The 17217-nt window shown below is 46.5% G+C and overlaps 1 protein-coding gene across 1 annotated transcript; it reads left to right on the plus strand.

Moving 5' to 3' along the window:
• Positions 1-10321: 10321 nt before the first annotated feature.
• HOXC13 (homeobox C13) lies at positions 10322-16789 on the plus strand. Its single transcript, XM_049783532.1, has 2 exons — positions 10322-11054; positions 16533-16789. Exons 1-2 carry the CDS (start codon positions 10322-10324, stop codon positions 16787-16789), a joined length of 990 nt encoding a protein of 329 aa, XP_049639489.1.
• Positions 16790-17217: the final 428 nt, after the last annotated feature.

Here is a 17217-nt window from a genome sequence, read left to right on the forward strand (position 1 = left end):
TGAATCTGCACCTCAGTGGAGCTAACGCCAACCGACCGACCAACCAACCGATCAACCTACGGAGAGCACCAAAAGAAACTTCTGGCACTGAGACGCCTGAATGATCCCTGCAGTTCTAGTAAAGAGTTCAGTAGGGTTTAGGGTGCTCTTTGCAGGTATTAGTAACCAAAGCAGATTGGACACACTCAGATCTGTTCCTGCTCAGTCCGAGGGCACCTCCTTGCCCATTCTGGGGATGGACATGGGAGTCCTCACAGTGTAGGTTCTCCAGGCCCCGCCAATGCAGAACACCACTTTTTCTCTTGCTTCTCTTTTAAAATAATGACTTTAAGAAAAAGGTATCTTGCTTGCTTGTAAAGACTTGTTGCTTGGAGAGGGGGAAAAAAGTGTGGAGTAAAGAAAATCTCTGAAAGACAGGTGCAGAATTTTCTAAGATAGTGGGATTAACCCTCCATAAGTTTTTCATGGTGGGGCCCTGCTTCTGGGCACAATATGGATAAAGAATATTGTTTCTGTATTGCAATAAAGCGCTAGATAAAGTATATATGTACACACACACACACACACACACACACACATATATATATATATATATATATATATATATATGGTCATAATATAAAAACATACTCTGCCCTCAAAACTCTCAGGGATCATATCAATATCAGTTCTGGACATGTGTGTGTGTGTGTGTGTGTGTGTGTGTGTGTGTATCTAGAGAGTGTACATGGGTAGGACCAGGCAATAGTCTTTAGGTAAAGTAATCACATATTCTTTAGACTGAATTACATTCATAGCACTTGCATAGTGAATATAGGGAGTGTCCCTTTTTGGCCACTTCAGAGTCATATTCCAATCTGGAAGAGCATCCAAGAAATCCCTGCCTGGTTTCAAGTCTTAACAAGTGAGCACTGAGAGGTCAGCATGGAGATTTAGGGGTGTCTCTGGAGTAAACAAAGATCTCCTGGAATGACCGCACCCGAAGCGGACCTACAGAGCAATCCAGCCAATTAGGCTTCCTTCTTCCTGGTTGGGAACTCTTCCACAAGGGTGGGGCTAAGCTTTTGAGAGGTAGTGAGTTGCTTCTCTTACTGGGAATGTTCTGTTCCAAAGGAAATATTCACCACTGTCCTGTCTCTACTAGTCCCTTAATATACAAGCTATTCTCAAGAAATATTTTAATATAGGAAACGTGCCGATGCATAGGACATCATGTTTAGGAAGACCATTTGCAACAATTCCAAGTAGTGGGGACAAGGTTAGGAGGATTTCTAGATAAAGCCTGGCCACTCACTCAATTTGCATTATACGTGCGAATATATAGCCATTACGCTGAGGCTCTTTCCATTTGAATAAATGACTTTACTCTTTCCTTTATGCAGCTTAAATTTACCCAACTTTGCAGAAAAATGTTCAAACCGCATCTTTACCTCTGACTTTCTCCACCCTGCCCCTCTCACCTTCCACCATCCTACCCTCAGTCTTTATTTTTAATGCCAGAGATTTTTTTAAACCATTTTTGGGGGGCGGACAATGTCTTTGTAGATAGATTTTTGTTGTTGTTGTTGTTGTTGTTGTTGTTATGAATCCCATGACTGGGCAGGAAGAACAGAAAAGAAGTGGTGCGGGGGGGGGGTGTCCCTAATGCATTTGGGAGGTGAATTGTCTATAGGAATAGAGAGGACTATGAAAAGAAGGTAAGAAGAGCCACTTGATTCTTGATTTGGACTGTGAGAAGCGCCAACTGAATTTAATGGTCAGGATGTGTTCCTGGAGATTAGCACCGGGACCTCCTTGAGGCCCAGGGACATCAATATCGGTTCCCAAACAGTAGCACACCCAAGAACGCTCAGGCATTGCGAAACCGCCAGCCCCGACACCCAGGACTCTCTGGGATGTCGTCAGAGTGAGCCCAACCCAGCAAATGTACCCACCTGTGTGCTCGGCTCCAGGTGCTCACGGAGCGCGCGGCCAGAGCAGCAGTCGGGAACGCGGGGGAGACTGGCCCCCAGCCCTCTGCTCCCCGGCGCAGCGGGGAGTGGAGCCGCTTCGGTGCGGCCGCGCCTGCCACCGTCCGCCTGCCGATTATTCTCCGCAGTGGATGCCGCTCCAGCTACTCCAGCCCAGATGAAGCTTGGTCGAGATTGATCATGTCAAATTCTCATAATTGCTACGTTTCTGGAAAAAAGCATCCCTTAAGAGAAACTAAGAAACTCTAGAGGTTTCCGGAGCAACCGAAGACAGAGAAAGGAGTTGATGCTGGCGCAGTGTTCCTAACAGCAGCGACAGCTCCGACAGTTCCTGCTGAAAGGGATTCGCCATCCAGGCTCTGAGAAAGCGGTGGTCCGACGCTCCTAAAATACGTGCTGGGGGCAAAAAATGCCCAGTGGTTAAAAAAAAAAAATCTATCAACTCTAGAATTCCTCCAAGTTTGGGGAGATAGTAACATAGTCTGGCGAGCGCCTAATTCTGCTAAGTAATGGCTGGGGGAATCTGTATTTGCCAACTCATACTGCAAACTTAATAGTGCATATATATGCTCAGCCTGGAATCTTTAGTCTCCTTTAGAAAGAAGATTTTAGAACACATCTTTTACATATGCCTGAATATCATTTCCATTACATCAAAGAAAATTGGTGGGGTTGGATTAACAAACATGCCATCCAACGTATATCTTTAACTCCAAACTACACACACCTCTCAGCATGAACATAAAGACAATTAAACGCTTAAAAATTTTTAATTAAACATAACTAAAGCCAGGGATGTGGCTCAGTGGTAGAGCACACACCTGACATGTGTGAGGCCCAGGTTTCATTCATGGTACCACAGATATAAACAAACAGATAGATAAGAACTATGTTTTTATATCCAAGAAAAACTTTAATTTACAAAGTTATCTTAAACTAAAAGATATGAGTATCTTTAAGGGCACATACCTTAATTTTTCTCTAAAGTTATCTTAACACCTATAAAGAACTTACTAATATATTTGTCTAGAGATAATAGATCTATAATAGAGGAGGGAGAAATAAATTTGTATTAATTTGGAGGGAAATTCAGCCAAGCTTTAAATCACAAATGCGGAGTCTAGCAGACAGGGGTTTTCCTCAGGTTGTAGAGAATCAGAGAATTGTACAAGTTTCTCCCCTCATCTACCAATGACTTAAAATTTAAATATCTTCAATACCTGAAAGAGGTCTTTACTCTTACATACTTATTAATAGTGAGTGATTCAGTTGAAGGAGGCGGAAGGTCACTCTGGATAGAACTAGTGTTGGTGGATTCCCAGGAACTTTTCTGCCCTCAAATCAAAACTGTGCTACCTTTCCTTTCACCCCACTCTTTCTCCCTGCCTCAAAAACAACCCTATCATGCCCACCCACAAATGTTTTCATACTATATGAACATCATACACACCCATCACAACCCAACACATATACAATCCAGTAGAATCCCCAAAGTAAAATTTGACAATCATGTCCCATTGCTGGAAATGCTCAAGGCCAAATTTGAGAAAGTTAGGGTGTTCTCCTGACATGAAAGATGGTTCTTCTTCCTATTTGAGTTAAAGTTTCTCTAACTATGCATATATATGGCCCTCTGTACAACATTTTGTGGCCCTGCCCTAGAGGAATCTTTTTTTGTTTTGTTTTGTTTTAGTTGTTTGGGTCACACACCCCAATGTTCAAGGCTTACTACTGACTTTGCACTCAAGGATCACCCCGACTTTGCCTCCTGTGGCCCGCAGGTAAATTGAGTTTGAGACCCCTGGTCTACAGGAAGGAAGGAGTGGACTTTTCCTTCCTACTTCAAATGTTATTGATTTGGCTGCATGTACTGAATAACATCTAACTTATCAGGGGAAAAGTGCTTCTCCCTTAAAGAGGGGAAATGTGGGTGAAAGAAAAGAGGTAATCAGTGAAAATATATCATAACAGCTTCGATCCACCCTTAAGGATACTCAGGGCAGTTTTGCTTCAGTCAGTAAAACTACAACAAAGTCTATTACTTTTAGTTAGATTTAATCACCACCTGCATGAATCTTGTCCCAAATACTCAGACACACAAGCTCCTTTCTGCTTTTTGCTCCATATAGTTAAGCAAACTTGATTGTTTTAGCAAAGAAGGGGTTTCTTTCTTTATCCTTCAACCCTCATCTTTCTTCCCTCTCTTTAGGTGGGCAGATTAAATTCCTGATGAGGCATTTCCTGAATGTTCCTTTATTTGTGTGTTCTGCTCAATTTTCAAATTAGAATTATTAGGATGCATTTTCTTCTGACCTGTGAGATAATTTGGACACTGAAAGAACAAAGCTATGATCAATAATATGTATAATTTTCCCCTTTCCTCATTCATGATGATATATGTGTCTATCCTCCACCTATGCCTCTTAGGACCCCACAAAAGGTGTTAGGAAACCTTCATCTAGTTAGAAATGAAAATATTTGACCCTTTGGCTATGCTTTTTATATTCAGTCATTCTTTGAAATGAGTTAAATAGTTCACTTTGACCCAGAAGAATGCTCTGTGGGTATCTACAACACTTCTTTACTCTGAGAACAATGTTATTTTCCACATGCATTATTAAATGAATTAGAAATTTAAGAGAGATAGAGACAGTCTTTTACCAAACTCCCAAATCGAATCTTGAAATGATTGGAGGAAATGAAGAAAAGTGATAAATACCTTTTCTAGTATTCAATGTGTTGCTTTGCTGACCAAAAGGGGCTTTTGTTAGATCTCTGCAAGGAAGCCAAATGCAGCCCCCAGTAAACACTCCTCCAGTTCAACCCCATCCCCCCTGAGCTCCCTTGTCTAACTTGAAAATGAACTTGGACTTCCCTCTCAGACAGACCCTAAAACCAGGAGAGATTTTATTTGTCTGTTTTCTGAAGAGCTTCCTAACAGAGGGGAGGTGTTGGGGGTGCACAGACTACCCTCTCCCACAGCAGAGGGTGGGGACAGGGCTGGGGGGGGAGACACTTCGTTAATTTCTTAACTCTGTTTATACTCCCTTGAACTTTTTTCAAGGGGGGCTGTTAGGGTGGCAAATGACTGGCTGAGATGCTGCTATAGAAGAAAAGAGAGGAGTAGGAGGGATGGGAATTTGAAAAGGGCTGAGCTGGGGAAGGAGGGGGAAGGAGGGTTGGGGAAGGGGCTCTTTGGTGAGCTTGGTGGGTTGGGAGGACTGGGCGGGACAGTTGTGAAAGAAAGGGGGCTGGGGTTAGGAACCTGGAGGCCACTGAAAGAGGCTTCCCGAGAGTTCTTTGTGAAAAGGGTCACCTGATAGTCCCTGCCAAGCTTAATGCACCTCCTCACAAGATCTACTACTGGGGCAGGCTCGAGGAGATTCCAGGAAAATTCTGGTGACAACAGTCTCAAGCCCAACTTTTGTGGATTCCTACAGAAACCCCTGACTCCCCAACTCCATGTCAACACTGCATAGACTAAATTGTCACCAGGAGAAAGTGGATCTCCTCATGTCTAAAAGAGGGACACGAATGGGGTCTGGAGGATGACAAGTTTGGATTTGAGAAGGAAAAAAGAAGCATGGGATGCCTCAGACCTGCTGGCTTTCTAGTCCCTCAGTCTGGGGGCTGAGGGAGGAAGAACAATAAAGGTGGAAGATGGCAGTATAGCAGTTGCTGTACCAGAGGTGAGTTCCCAGGCTGGGAGGAGAGGCCTGCAAGGCCCTTCTCAGAGCCTAAGCTGTGGGGTTGAAAATTGCTAGCAGTTCCAGAAAGATCCAGGAGTCGGAGAGGGGAGCAGCTGTGTCTCTAAGCCCCTTAGCCCCCTCACCCCCAATTCTTTGGAGGCCAGGGAAAGTGGAGCTAAGAGACTAGGAGGGAACTGGGCAGGGTTAGGGAGCCTGAGATAAGCCAAATTTCTTTCCTTCCCTGAAAGTTTCAGCACTTGCAACCAACTGGAAATTTCCCCCAGTACGTAAGAGGTTTTGCCCTTTCAGACACTAAGAAGGGTGGCTTCCATGACCTCACTGGACCCCTAACCCCTTCCTGTTAATGATTGCTCCATCCAAACATCCCTTTCTCTCTGATATAATTCAAGCCTTATTATATCCACTCCCTTTAAACATCTCTTTCATTCTGCTGCATGAATCAATCGTGGACAAGATAGAGCTCCTCAAACTCCACGCACACCCATTAAGGCTCCATGACTGGGCCAGAATCCAGACCTCATGGTGCTGAGTTCTTTGTTCTCCTACAACCTCTACCCATCCTCCACTATTTATTTTTAAACTGGAATTTCTCTCATAAGAGGGGGGGGGGTTTAACAGAAATTTCAGAGCTTTAAGGCTCCCCAATATGAAGGAATCAGATGGGAAGAGGGACTTCCTGCACGTCAAATTAACTTTAACTTCCTATTTCCTGATAAACTGATGCCTGAATTTTAGAGAGGGCAATCTAGGCATCACCTTCCAGCTGCTCCTTCTCCCTCTTCTAATACTCAGCTACACCCCAGCCTTTTAGTGTAGGCCAACACCCCTCCTCACTGCAAAGACTACAGACTGTCTAAAATACAGCTCTCGGGAATTCCTCTTCTCAACTTCAGACTGACAGAGATCTTTCCCTTGAATTTTCCTAGGGGGTGTCAGAATGGAGAGTAGGCTGCGAATTGAATTAACTGTATGTAGGGGAGATCAATAAACCAGCAGAGATCTTTATTCGCACATAAAAATTTCAGCAGAGACCTAAGTTTCTTCATAAGCATGTTGTTGTTGCAGCTACAAGGAATGGGCTAGAACAACCTGTATCCACTCTAGTCCCAATCACTCCTGGCAGGCTTGGAGGACCATATAGGATGCCGGGATTCGAACCACCGTCCTTCTGCATGCAAGGCAAATGCCTTGCCTCCATGCTATCTCTCTGCCCCATATTAGAGCCTTTCAAAAGAATTTCAGAGTTGAACTTGGCCCTAGGAGTAGCTGAGGACAGTGGTTCCTGATGCCTGGCATTTACAAATGTCCCTAAAAAGAAACCTTCTCCCTCTTACACACGTGGACCCTATGCCACTTTCCTTGGGTATTAAATAGTCTCCCCACTCTCCACAACATCACTATTCACACATCAGCTCCACCAGAGACTGAGAAACATTCTTGTAATTTCTCCTGATTATTTTCCGCAGCCTCCCAGCAACGTAGCCCATTGCCCAGCAGCAATGCCCGGCGCGGGCTGAGATATAGGCGTGCGGGGGGGAAAAGGGTGCCCGCCAAGCCCAAGGTTTCAGAGCTAGCCGGGCTTTGCAGGGCAGGATCGCCTTAGAGATGTAATTACTACATTTCCACTGGCGTATCTTCTCCCGGAGTGTTTAATTTGATTTTATTTGTGTCTCAGCAAGATCCACTTTTTTTTTTCCTAAGAGGAAGGAGAAGCGACCTCAGGCTTAAAGTTAATTAACCAACAAGGCTTATCTTTCCACCGCCCATCCAGCCGCTGGCTCCTGCTTCGCAGCCTCCCAGCGCGCTCCCAGCGCGCCCCAGTCCCGTATCTTCCCGGTCCTGCAGCGAAGATCTTGGGGTAAACTAAGGTCCGGCATGGTTCCGTTCAGAGGACGAGGACATCTCTAAGTCGCTTTTAATGCCTGAACTACCCCTTAGAGGGAACATAGGTCCGCTCTAACTGATTCTTCTTGAGAAAGAAGATTTAGGTCTTCTCTGTCTTCTAGTCGCTAAAATTTGGCCACCGTGTGCCAATTTTACAATGGAATTGTAAAATTGCCGGGTTAATTAAATCTATATCTCACTGCAATAGGAATAGTTAGTGCCCTTACATAAACCTGGAAAAGAACATACTATTAATTTTATTTATTGCTGAACTGCCCCCTTGCACCCAGCTCCTTTCCCGCCATTCTGGCCCCTACTTCCAAAGGCTAGGGGATGAGCCTTTCAATTCCACACGCAATATGTGTGTAGTTTGCCAGAAGCATTGCTGGAGTGAGGAGGAAGCCCCAAGAATGGGATGGGCAGTTGAGGTCCTTTGTTTCTTCACCTCCTCGGATCAAGTCCACCCCAGGTAGCAGGAGAGTCCAGCCCTGGCACTGGTTCTTAGATAAAGAAGGAATGTGTGGGCTTCCTCAGGAACACCTACACACGTTGTGGGGGCCCCAGACACCCCAGATTTTCCCAACCACCCACTCCCCACTAGCAAGGCTGCAGCTGACTCAGGGGCTGCAGGATACCAGCCTAGATTTTGGCCAGGCCTTATTTGCTCATTTTACCTTGACCTTCGAATCCCAAAGCAGCTAAGCCTCTACTTCGCCAAGAGCACCCTGTACCACCCTACCTTCCTTACCCTTACCTCCTTGCTCCACCATCTTTGCCTTCAGCAACACAGTCAAGCTGCCTTGCCTCCAATGTTGAGAATATTCCTGCTCTGATTTTAATCTTCTACCACCAACCCAGCCAGAGCTGCTTTGACCCTGCTGTCTGCAGATCACACTGATGTGAGTTGGGGTTCCTATCTTAACTTGCGGGTGCCAAAGCTCTCTCCACTACCAGCCACCACTTTTCCTCCACTAAAGAGAAGGCAAGGAATTCCTGGGCCACATCTCAGTACCCACCTGGCCATGTAACTTTTCCACTAGAGGCTCCAATGTGTCCGATTTATCTGGGAGCAGAGACAGAGCTTTTATGCTGTGTAGCATCCAGGACTGAAAATTGGAGGCACCAGGAGGAAAGGAGAGACTGCAAGCCCCTTCCCTCTTTTTTTCTGTTTATTACCTCCTCTCCTCTGGGAGGCCTGGGGCTGATTGGGAACTTGGCTCAATTCCACAGAGATGTACCCGGAAAAGAGGTGTCTCTTCCAGCTTAAAGGCCAGAGAAGTGGGGGGAGACTGGGAGAAGAGCAGAGCTTTAGAAAATTCATTCCTAAATGATTTGTCTTTTCCCCTTTGACACGTGGGGCAATTTCAAAACGCAAAAAGAAAAAATAATAAAATTCCTATGAAATGACAGTGACCCCCCCTCAATAAAAGCTGTAGAAGTTCAAGCGGTGATAATCAACTGGGAGTGCACTGAACTGGACTTCTGGTCTAGAAGTCCAAAAGCAGTCATCTCAAAGCAGGCGACCAGAAGAGAAGATGAACCAAGGGGTCCCTCAAAGTTGTTTCTGTGAAAGGTGCCTTCTATGGGCAGTGCTGCCAACTTCTCATCACACATTTTCTTTTGTACTCTGATCTGAGAGTCCCCGCTCCTATTGGTATCCAGCTTTTCAGTTTTCCTAGATGGAATTTTCCCCTGCCTCCTCTTTACTTTGAAAAATATCCTCCAGCACCTTTTAATTTCTATAGTACATTGACTATCAGTCTAGTCTATTGCTTCATTTCCCTTTTATATTATTCCCTCCATGTTCACTGAGAATATCTCTCGCGGCAAATGATGTCTGTGTCACTTCTCTCCAGCCCTTTTCTGTTCTGTTTGAGGGAGACTTGCTTGCTTGCAAGCAAAGAACCAAGAGCCGCCCCCCCCCCCCCAGACAGCAGGGTCTTTTGGAAACACAACTCATGCGTCAAATTCTTGCTGCGCTTCGGCTTCTTTCAGCGATGACCTAGAAGGGAGTCTGCGAGGACAGAGCAAGTGTTCCTTATATCCCACCGTATGTTTCCCCTTAGCTTTCTAGTGTAGGAAGAAAGAAAGAAAAAAATTCGAATTCTACCACTCCCTTAGCAGCTCCAAGCCTTTTTTTGTTTTTGTTTTTCAGATAAAACTGGAGACAAATCACAGAGAAAGAACATTTTATTTTGAGTAGGAGGGGGGGCTCCATCCTCTCCACATATACATCCCAAGCCCAGATCAGACAGACAAGAAGACCCTTTGCATCCAGCCAAGCTCAGCAGCCTTCTTTCTCCTCCTCCTCCTCCTCTCCCTCCCCCAGAGTCAGCGGGGGGGGGGGGTTCCCCTGCCCTAAATTTAAATCTCCCAGTTCCCCTCCTCTTAGACCCTCGTAAGAGCCAATCAGGGGAGACCTTTCCCTTTGGGGCACGCCTCCTTTGGAGGGGGGGGGTGGGAACCCCAGTGGCGTGCGGACCGGGGCGTCACGTGCGTGCGCCCGGCGGGTCACATGGGCGCACAGGAGCGGAGCCCAGGGAGGAGTTGGGGGGTGCGGGAGGGAGCCGGAGGATTTCTTAATGAAGGGTGCGCGCATGCGCAGAAGGGCGGTGGAAGCCCTGGGAGGAGGAGGAGGAGGAGGAGGGATGGGAGGAGGGATGGGGAGGGGACGGGGGAGGGCAGCGAGGTGTCTCCCCATCTCGCTGCGCCTGGCAAGTGGAGTTTTTAAAAAGCTCGAGCCGAGCAGATCATGTCATGACGACTTCGCTGCTCCTGCACCCGCGCTGGCCGGAGAGCCTGATGTACGTCTATGAAGACAGCGCGGCGGAGAGCGGCAGCGGCAGCGGGGCCGGCGCGGGGGGCAGCGCGGGGGGCGGCTGCAGCGGGTCGAGCCCCGCCAAAGCCCCCAGCATGGACGGGCTGGGCAGCGGCTGCCCGGCGAGCCACTGCCGCGATCTGCTGCCGCACCCCGTGCTGGGCCGCCCGCCCGCTCCCCTGGGCGCTCCCCAAGGGGCCGTCTACACGGACATCCCGACCCCGGAGGCGGCTCGCCAGTGCGCCCCGCCGCCGCCGCCCCCGGCGCCCCCCACCTCGTCCAGCGCCACCCTGGGCTACGGCTACCCGTTCGGGGGCAGCTACTACGGCTGCCGCCTGTCGCACAACGTGAACCTGCAGCAGAAGCCCTGCGCCTACCACCCGGGCGACAAGTACCCCGAGCCGTCGGGCGCCCTGCCCGGGGACGACCTGTCTTCCAGAGCCAAGGAGTTCGCCTTCTACCCCAGCTTCGCCAGCTCCTACCAGGCGATGCCAGGCTACCTGGACGTGTCGGTGGTGCCCGGGATCAGCGGGCACCCGGAGCCGCGGCACGACGCGCTCATCCCCGTCGAAGGCTACCAGCACTGGGCTCTCTCCAACGGCTGGGACAGTCAGGTGTATTGCTCCAAGGAGCAATCGCAGTCCGCGCACCTCTGGAAGTCTCCCTTCCCAGGTAAGACAGGGCCGCCGCCGCCGCCGCCGGGATGCCCTCCCCGCCCGCCCAGCCCTGCCTGCCTGCCTGCCTGCCTGCCCCGGGGCTCCGCGCCCCAGCCACCCCCGCCGTCTGGCCCCGGCGCGCCGGCTCCGCTGCTGCGCTGGGCTGCCCCAGGAGCCGGCCGGGCGAGCTGCAGTGCGCTGAGGAATGCGCCGGGGAAGAAATCTGCTCCGACACGTTCCCCGGAGGGAGCTGCCCGGCCGGCCGGGAGTGAAGCAATCACAGGCGCCGGTGTGCGGGGCCGCCGGCTCGGCTCGAGTCGGGAATGATTAGCCCTCCTCCTCCTCCACCTCCCTCCAGCCGGCTCCAGGCGCACGCGGGGCTCTGGGCCCCAACTTAGCCCGCTTCCGGCTAGGACCGGGGTGAAGGGGGGACCTGGGGTGCCTGGAAATGCCTCACCGCAGTCTGGGATGGAATCCCAAGTGCGGGAGAAATGAGAACCCCGAATCTAGTCTCTGCCTGAAATCTCAAGATGATCAGGCAATAGACTCTGTGTGTGTGTGTGTGTGTTTATTGGGGTCCAGTTTGCCCGAGAACAAAAATATATAGGGTGGGGTGTTGTTTATTTTATTTTATTTTATTTCCTGAATTTGTTTTTTAAAATCCAGCCACGATTTAGTAAGGGAGTAGAAAGAAGGGCTAAAAAGTCTCCGAGGAGGCTGGGGAAGGAAGGAATTTTGCATCTCGCTGCTCTAAAATTTCCTTTGCTTCCCTGGTATACTGAACTCAGATCCTATGGGTGCTTACTCGCCAAATATAGGGCGAGTTATTGACCTGTGACTTATTCTGAAAAGGGAGAATAAGCTGGGTGGGTGGAAGACCTGTTCTGGCAGGATCTGGGGTCCAGGCTGAGGTTATGAGACTAGTCTAGCTAAGCAAGGGATGGGAGGAAGCAGTCACTGACATTCTTTACATCTTTACACTTTCCAATTGATGCTTTCCCTAAACCTGGCAGAATCCTGCAAACCCCCCCCCCCTACTCCCTGGTGTGTATGTGTGAGGGGGAATAGTCCCAGTTTCTCAAAATTGCATCAGGAGTTTTGAGTTAATTGTTTGAGAGAATTCAAGATTGTGGGTCAATTCAGAGCTGGAGTCCACTCTAGCTGTAGCCAGAACTCAGTGGGAAAAAATTACAGGAACGCCTCTGATACCTCCAGAGGTATCAGAGGTATTTGGGCTGCCCCCATATCCATCTCTACTGCCTTGTCAGGGACCTCATTTCTCTATGTGGATATTTTTTTGGTAATATGTAGATTTGTAGGCCTCCTGAATGTGGGTCTGAAAATCCTTTGCATCCGGGATTAAGGGGCTGAGGGAGATTGTGAAAAATTTCCTAAATGAAATTAGAAAGCATAGCAAACAGTATACTTGTAAATATCACGAAATTACATAGTATATAACACAACTGAATATCAGGGTGAGGCGATGCTCCTTTTCTAATTGCTAGAGGGTTTAAAGGATGCTAGAATTTTAAAGAATAGCACATATATTGCATACATTGATTGGCTGTGATATTTTTATATATTTCTGATATGTAATACAAACACATGAAGCATTTCTAGAACTTACAAGTAGTTATACACCCATATATTATGAAGAGAGGGTCCTTCAGTTCCCCCATCTCATCCAAAAGGAAAGCTCCATAGCAGCAACTCCAGAGTAGGGGAGAATCAATAAGATATGCCAGAGGAGGCAAGCGTAGATCCCATCTTGCCCACTCTCAGGGGTTGTGTAGGTCTAGAGCAAAAGACTAGGTACAGATTTTGTGTAAAAAGATTGAAGCAAGGGAGCTACTCTGGAATTCCTGTGTTATGTTTGTGGACTTGGTGAAGATTGGAGAGAAACTGAGAAATATCATTGAGCAAAATAAACATGTTAGAAATTCCTTGGGTGGGGGAATACAAAAAAAAGAAACACTTTTTGATTACAGTCTCCTAGAGGAAAACATATTTGAAATTAAGAAAACAAAATACAACCCGATCTAAAACCCAGTATGTCTCAGCATTTTTATGCTCATGCATTCTTCTATGGAAATAGTATCAGTCTGGTGCCTCAGTGCACTCAGAGGTCCAGGCAAGAGATAGATGAAAAAGGAATTATCTTCAGACACCCTCTATCTTTCTACCCACACAGAGATCTTTTAGAAGTAGTGAGATTTCCAGATAACTCTGTCTATGCAATTGTGGTTTGTTCTGCAGCACCTAGGCATAAACACTACTGTCTCTCTTCAACGCCTCTGGCTCTGAGAAACCTCATCTGCGGCAGTCTGGGTTGGTGTGGGAGATGGAGTCAATTGTTCAGAAAGACCCAGATAATTAGGGCCAAAATGTGTTGTGGCTTCTTCCTTCCCCCAATTATACATATCCTTGCTTCACCATCATCCCCCTTCCTATGGTGAATGCAGACTGTTTTTTAAACACATGGGCAAAAATTCCAAGATAAAAATCAGCAGAAATTTCAAGAGAGAGTCCAGGAGAAAGATGTATGTGTGGGGAGTGGAAGGGGTGGAAGAATGGGAAAGATAGGAAGGAACAGAGACATATATGCAAAGAGATTGTAATGGGAGAGGGCAATAGAGAGAAAGAAATAGTGGGTATTTGGGGCCACACTGAAAGTTCCTACCGACAGATCTTTGGGGTTTGGGTGGAGAGCACCATCGGTTGGGATTTGTAACCGGAGGTCCAAATTTATAACCAAAGGTCCTCCTCAGAGCTCAGAGTTCACAGTGAGAGAGAGATTTAGGAGCATGAAACAGGACTCCAAGAGAAAAGCTATACTGAGTATTTATCATATTTTTATTTTATTCACAAAGGTATCTAATAGGTTCCTATGTGTGAAATGTGTAGGTAAGTATGCAAGAGTGTGTGTATGTGACAGGAGACTATCAAAAATGTCTTCTCTGAAGAGGCATTTTTCTAGAAAAAACAAAACAAGACAAAACCAGAATGACTTCAGTCTAATCCATGAAAAACTTGACCAAATCATCTTGGGCATCCTATGGATAAAAATAATCATTGTATATAGTGACTTACATATTTTATATCTTACATTTTAAATCTAAAAAACACATGATTAAATCTCATGTAGAATTTTAAAATTAATATTTAGGGGACCCAAATTGTGAGTATTTCCAGAAAATGAGGCTTAAACATCAGAGAAAGGTACCTGGAAATTCAAGAACCAGGACCTACCTTTATCTCACCTTTTTTTCTCCAGGTAAAAAGGAGCTGTTTTGAAGTTGGATTGTACCATTTTAGAACTAACTTTGTCACTATGTTGAATCAGAAAATCTGGGTTTAAAATATGGCTCTCCCACTGGAGTTATTTTCCTGATTCTGAGCCTCAGATTCCTCATCTTGTAAAATGGGTTTAATAAAATAAGCCTGAAAAAATGTTAAGCATTTTCCCCAAAATTTTATGGTGTCAAAAAAAAATCTTATGGTATTATAACATGCTCTCTTTATCTTACTCTTATTCCAGAATCAATTTCCCAATCATAGTTATATCTAGAAAAGTCAAATTTCAGAACTGAGATATTTTTAATGGACTATACCTCCAATTATTTTTAACTTAAGATCTGCTCTGTTAAATTCATTTTATTTTTCAGATTTAAGACAACAAAAACCTTAGTCTATTCTTCTATGAGCAGAGAAGAATGATAAGCTCAACTCTTTTCCCCCAAGAAATTGTCATCATAAAGACAGTTGAAACAGGTCATTGGAACCTCTCAGTCAAGTATTTTACTCCCCCCTACATTTAATTATCACCTCTTCTCTCTGCATCCTCTATAAGCACAGGTTCCTGTAAACAAGCAAACTGAATGGGAATGTGTGTATGTGTATATATGCATGCTAGTACACACACACACACACACACACACACACACACACACACACAGAGGTTTGCAGAAGGTTTTATGAGAGTAGGGTAAGAACAAGCATTTTAGGAAGAACTTTATGTCTTCATTTTAGATTATGTCTATGCTTTAAATAGCCATAGGAATGAAGGGGAAGTCCCACATTTTCTCTTTAGCTTCTGCCTGTAGAAGTAATCAGCTTTTAAATTGAGAGCTGAGTTCTCAGATAGCCTCCATAATTTTCTTTTTCCCTCCCCTTGAAAGTGTTGCTTTGGCCTTTGACTGATGTGAAGGAGAGTGGAGTGACGGGGGAATAGAAGTGACATTATGTGATGTTCTCAGGACAAAATGAAAGCAAAAAAAAAAGTGTGGTTGGGATGATTAGGTTTTAGGACTTAATGGTGGAATGAAGAATGTTTTCTTTAATCATGAAGGAATCAAGAGGAAGGGGGATTGATGCAACATTTACTCTGATTCAAGTACTGAACATTTGTGGGGACAGGGAGGTACTGGGATTCATAGTCTGGGGACTTTTAAATAGAGAACATGTGAACAGCTGATTTTAACCCAAGAAGGGTTCTCCAGGCACCTTCTGTAGTGGGCTAGTCCTGGAGTTTGGGCCCCAAAAATCCAGACACTCCATTGGCCCTCTGTCAGGGCCAGATCCTATCCCTTCAGTGAGGAGGGTTGTGGGGGCTCCCTATGTTACCTTCCTCAAGAACAAGCTCCAGAGAAGAAGTCTTCTTGTGGGCACACTTTGTTTCTTTTTTTCTTTCTGTTGATGCAGTTCAGATTCCTAGAGCAGAACCAGTGGCCAAAAAGGCTTGAAGATGCTCTAGTGGTCTGTGCCCATGGCATCAGCCATCTCTCTGCCCAACTGGACTTTCCTCAGACACAAAACACCTACCCCAAAATATAAGGTGATGGGTGCCCATATGACCAAACTGCAGCAAAGAGAAAACTTTAGTAATATTTGCTCAGGTTATTCTAAAAATTATCCTGGTTATCTTTTTTTTTTTTTTTTTTTTTGTGGTTTTTGGGTCACACCCGGCAGTGCTCAGGGGAAACTCCTGGTTCCATGCTCAGAAATTGCTCCTGGCAGGTACGGGGGACCATATGGGAAGCTGGATTCGAACTGATGACCTTCTGCATGAAAGGCAAACCTTACCTTTATGCTATCTCTCCGGCCCCCTGGTTATCTTTTTTATGTTCTGGTCACCATAGGTTTTTTTTTTAATCGTCATCATTATATTTTTAATCAGTTTTACTTAAAAAAAAACCAATACATTTAATTAATAACCTCATTACTGAATTTTTTCATGAGAAAAAAATTTTTGAGGAGGTGGATATTGTGATCATCCGTCAACTTTATAGTATCTCTCAATTGTGGCCTTGCTAATAAGAGAAGTGCAGAGGCTGGGGCAATAGGTACCGGGTTCCTTACACACACGCGCACACACACACACACACACACACACACACACACACACACACACACACACACACACACACCCGCATGGGAACTAGTCCACTTCCAGACTGCCACTCACTTGCACCTTTACCCTTCTCTTTCCCCCTAGATGTGGTTCCCCTACAGCCGGAGGTGAGCAGCTACCGGCGGGGACGCAAAAAGCGTGTGCCCTACACCAAGGTGCAGCTGAAGGAGCTAGAGAAGGAGTACGCAGCCAGCAAGTTCATCACCAAAGAGAAACGACGGCGCATCTCGGCCACCACAAATCTCTCCGAGCGCCAAGTCACCATCTGGTTCCAGAACCGGCGGGTCAAAGAGAAAAAGGTGGTCAGCAAATCAAAAGCACCTCATCTGCACTCCACCTGACTGCCAGCCCAGTCGCCCGCCCCATCTATTTATGTCTCCGCTTTGTACCATAGACCACCAGACTAAAGACGAAGGACACTTCCCTGGTGCTGACGAATATTTAATTTTAACCCGAAAGAGAAATTGCGCTGCCCTACCCAGAAGGCTGAGAGGATCCCAGGCCCTACTCCGGACCCCATCCTCAACCCCGACCCCCTTCTGGAACCTACCGCCTTCTATGCTGTAGAGATGGGTCTGGGTGGGTTGGAGGAAGGAAGGCTATTAGCCTCCACTCCCCTCGCCTTGCTAGAATGGCAGCGGAGAGCCCAATCATTCCAACCAAAGCAGGGTTGGGGGAGCCCAAAGTACCCTCATTCTTGCCTCGTCTCTTTCTTGTTTCTTGTACTGGCAGAAAACTGTCCCTCCTAGGGACGCTGTCTTGGTGTAGG

The sequence above is a fragment of the Suncus etruscus genome, chromosome 11 (genome assembly GCF_024139225.1).
Source record: "Suncus etruscus isolate mSunEtr1 chromosome 11, mSunEtr1.pri.cur, whole genome shotgun sequence".
Taxonomy (NCBI): domain Eukaryota; kingdom Metazoa; phylum Chordata; class Mammalia; order Eulipotyphla; family Soricidae; genus Suncus; species Suncus etruscus.

Bases quoted from the DNA above. Each gene is read 5' to 3' on its own strand.
- HOXC13 (XM_049783532.1), top strand. From the start codon at position 10,322: ATGACGACTTCGCTGCTCCTGCACCCGCGCTGGCCGGAGAGCCTGATG. The intron at 11,055-16,532 runs GTAAGACAGGGC...CTTTCCCCCTAG, and splicing joins CTGGAAGTCTCCCTTCCCAG to ATGTGGTTCCCCTACAGCCG.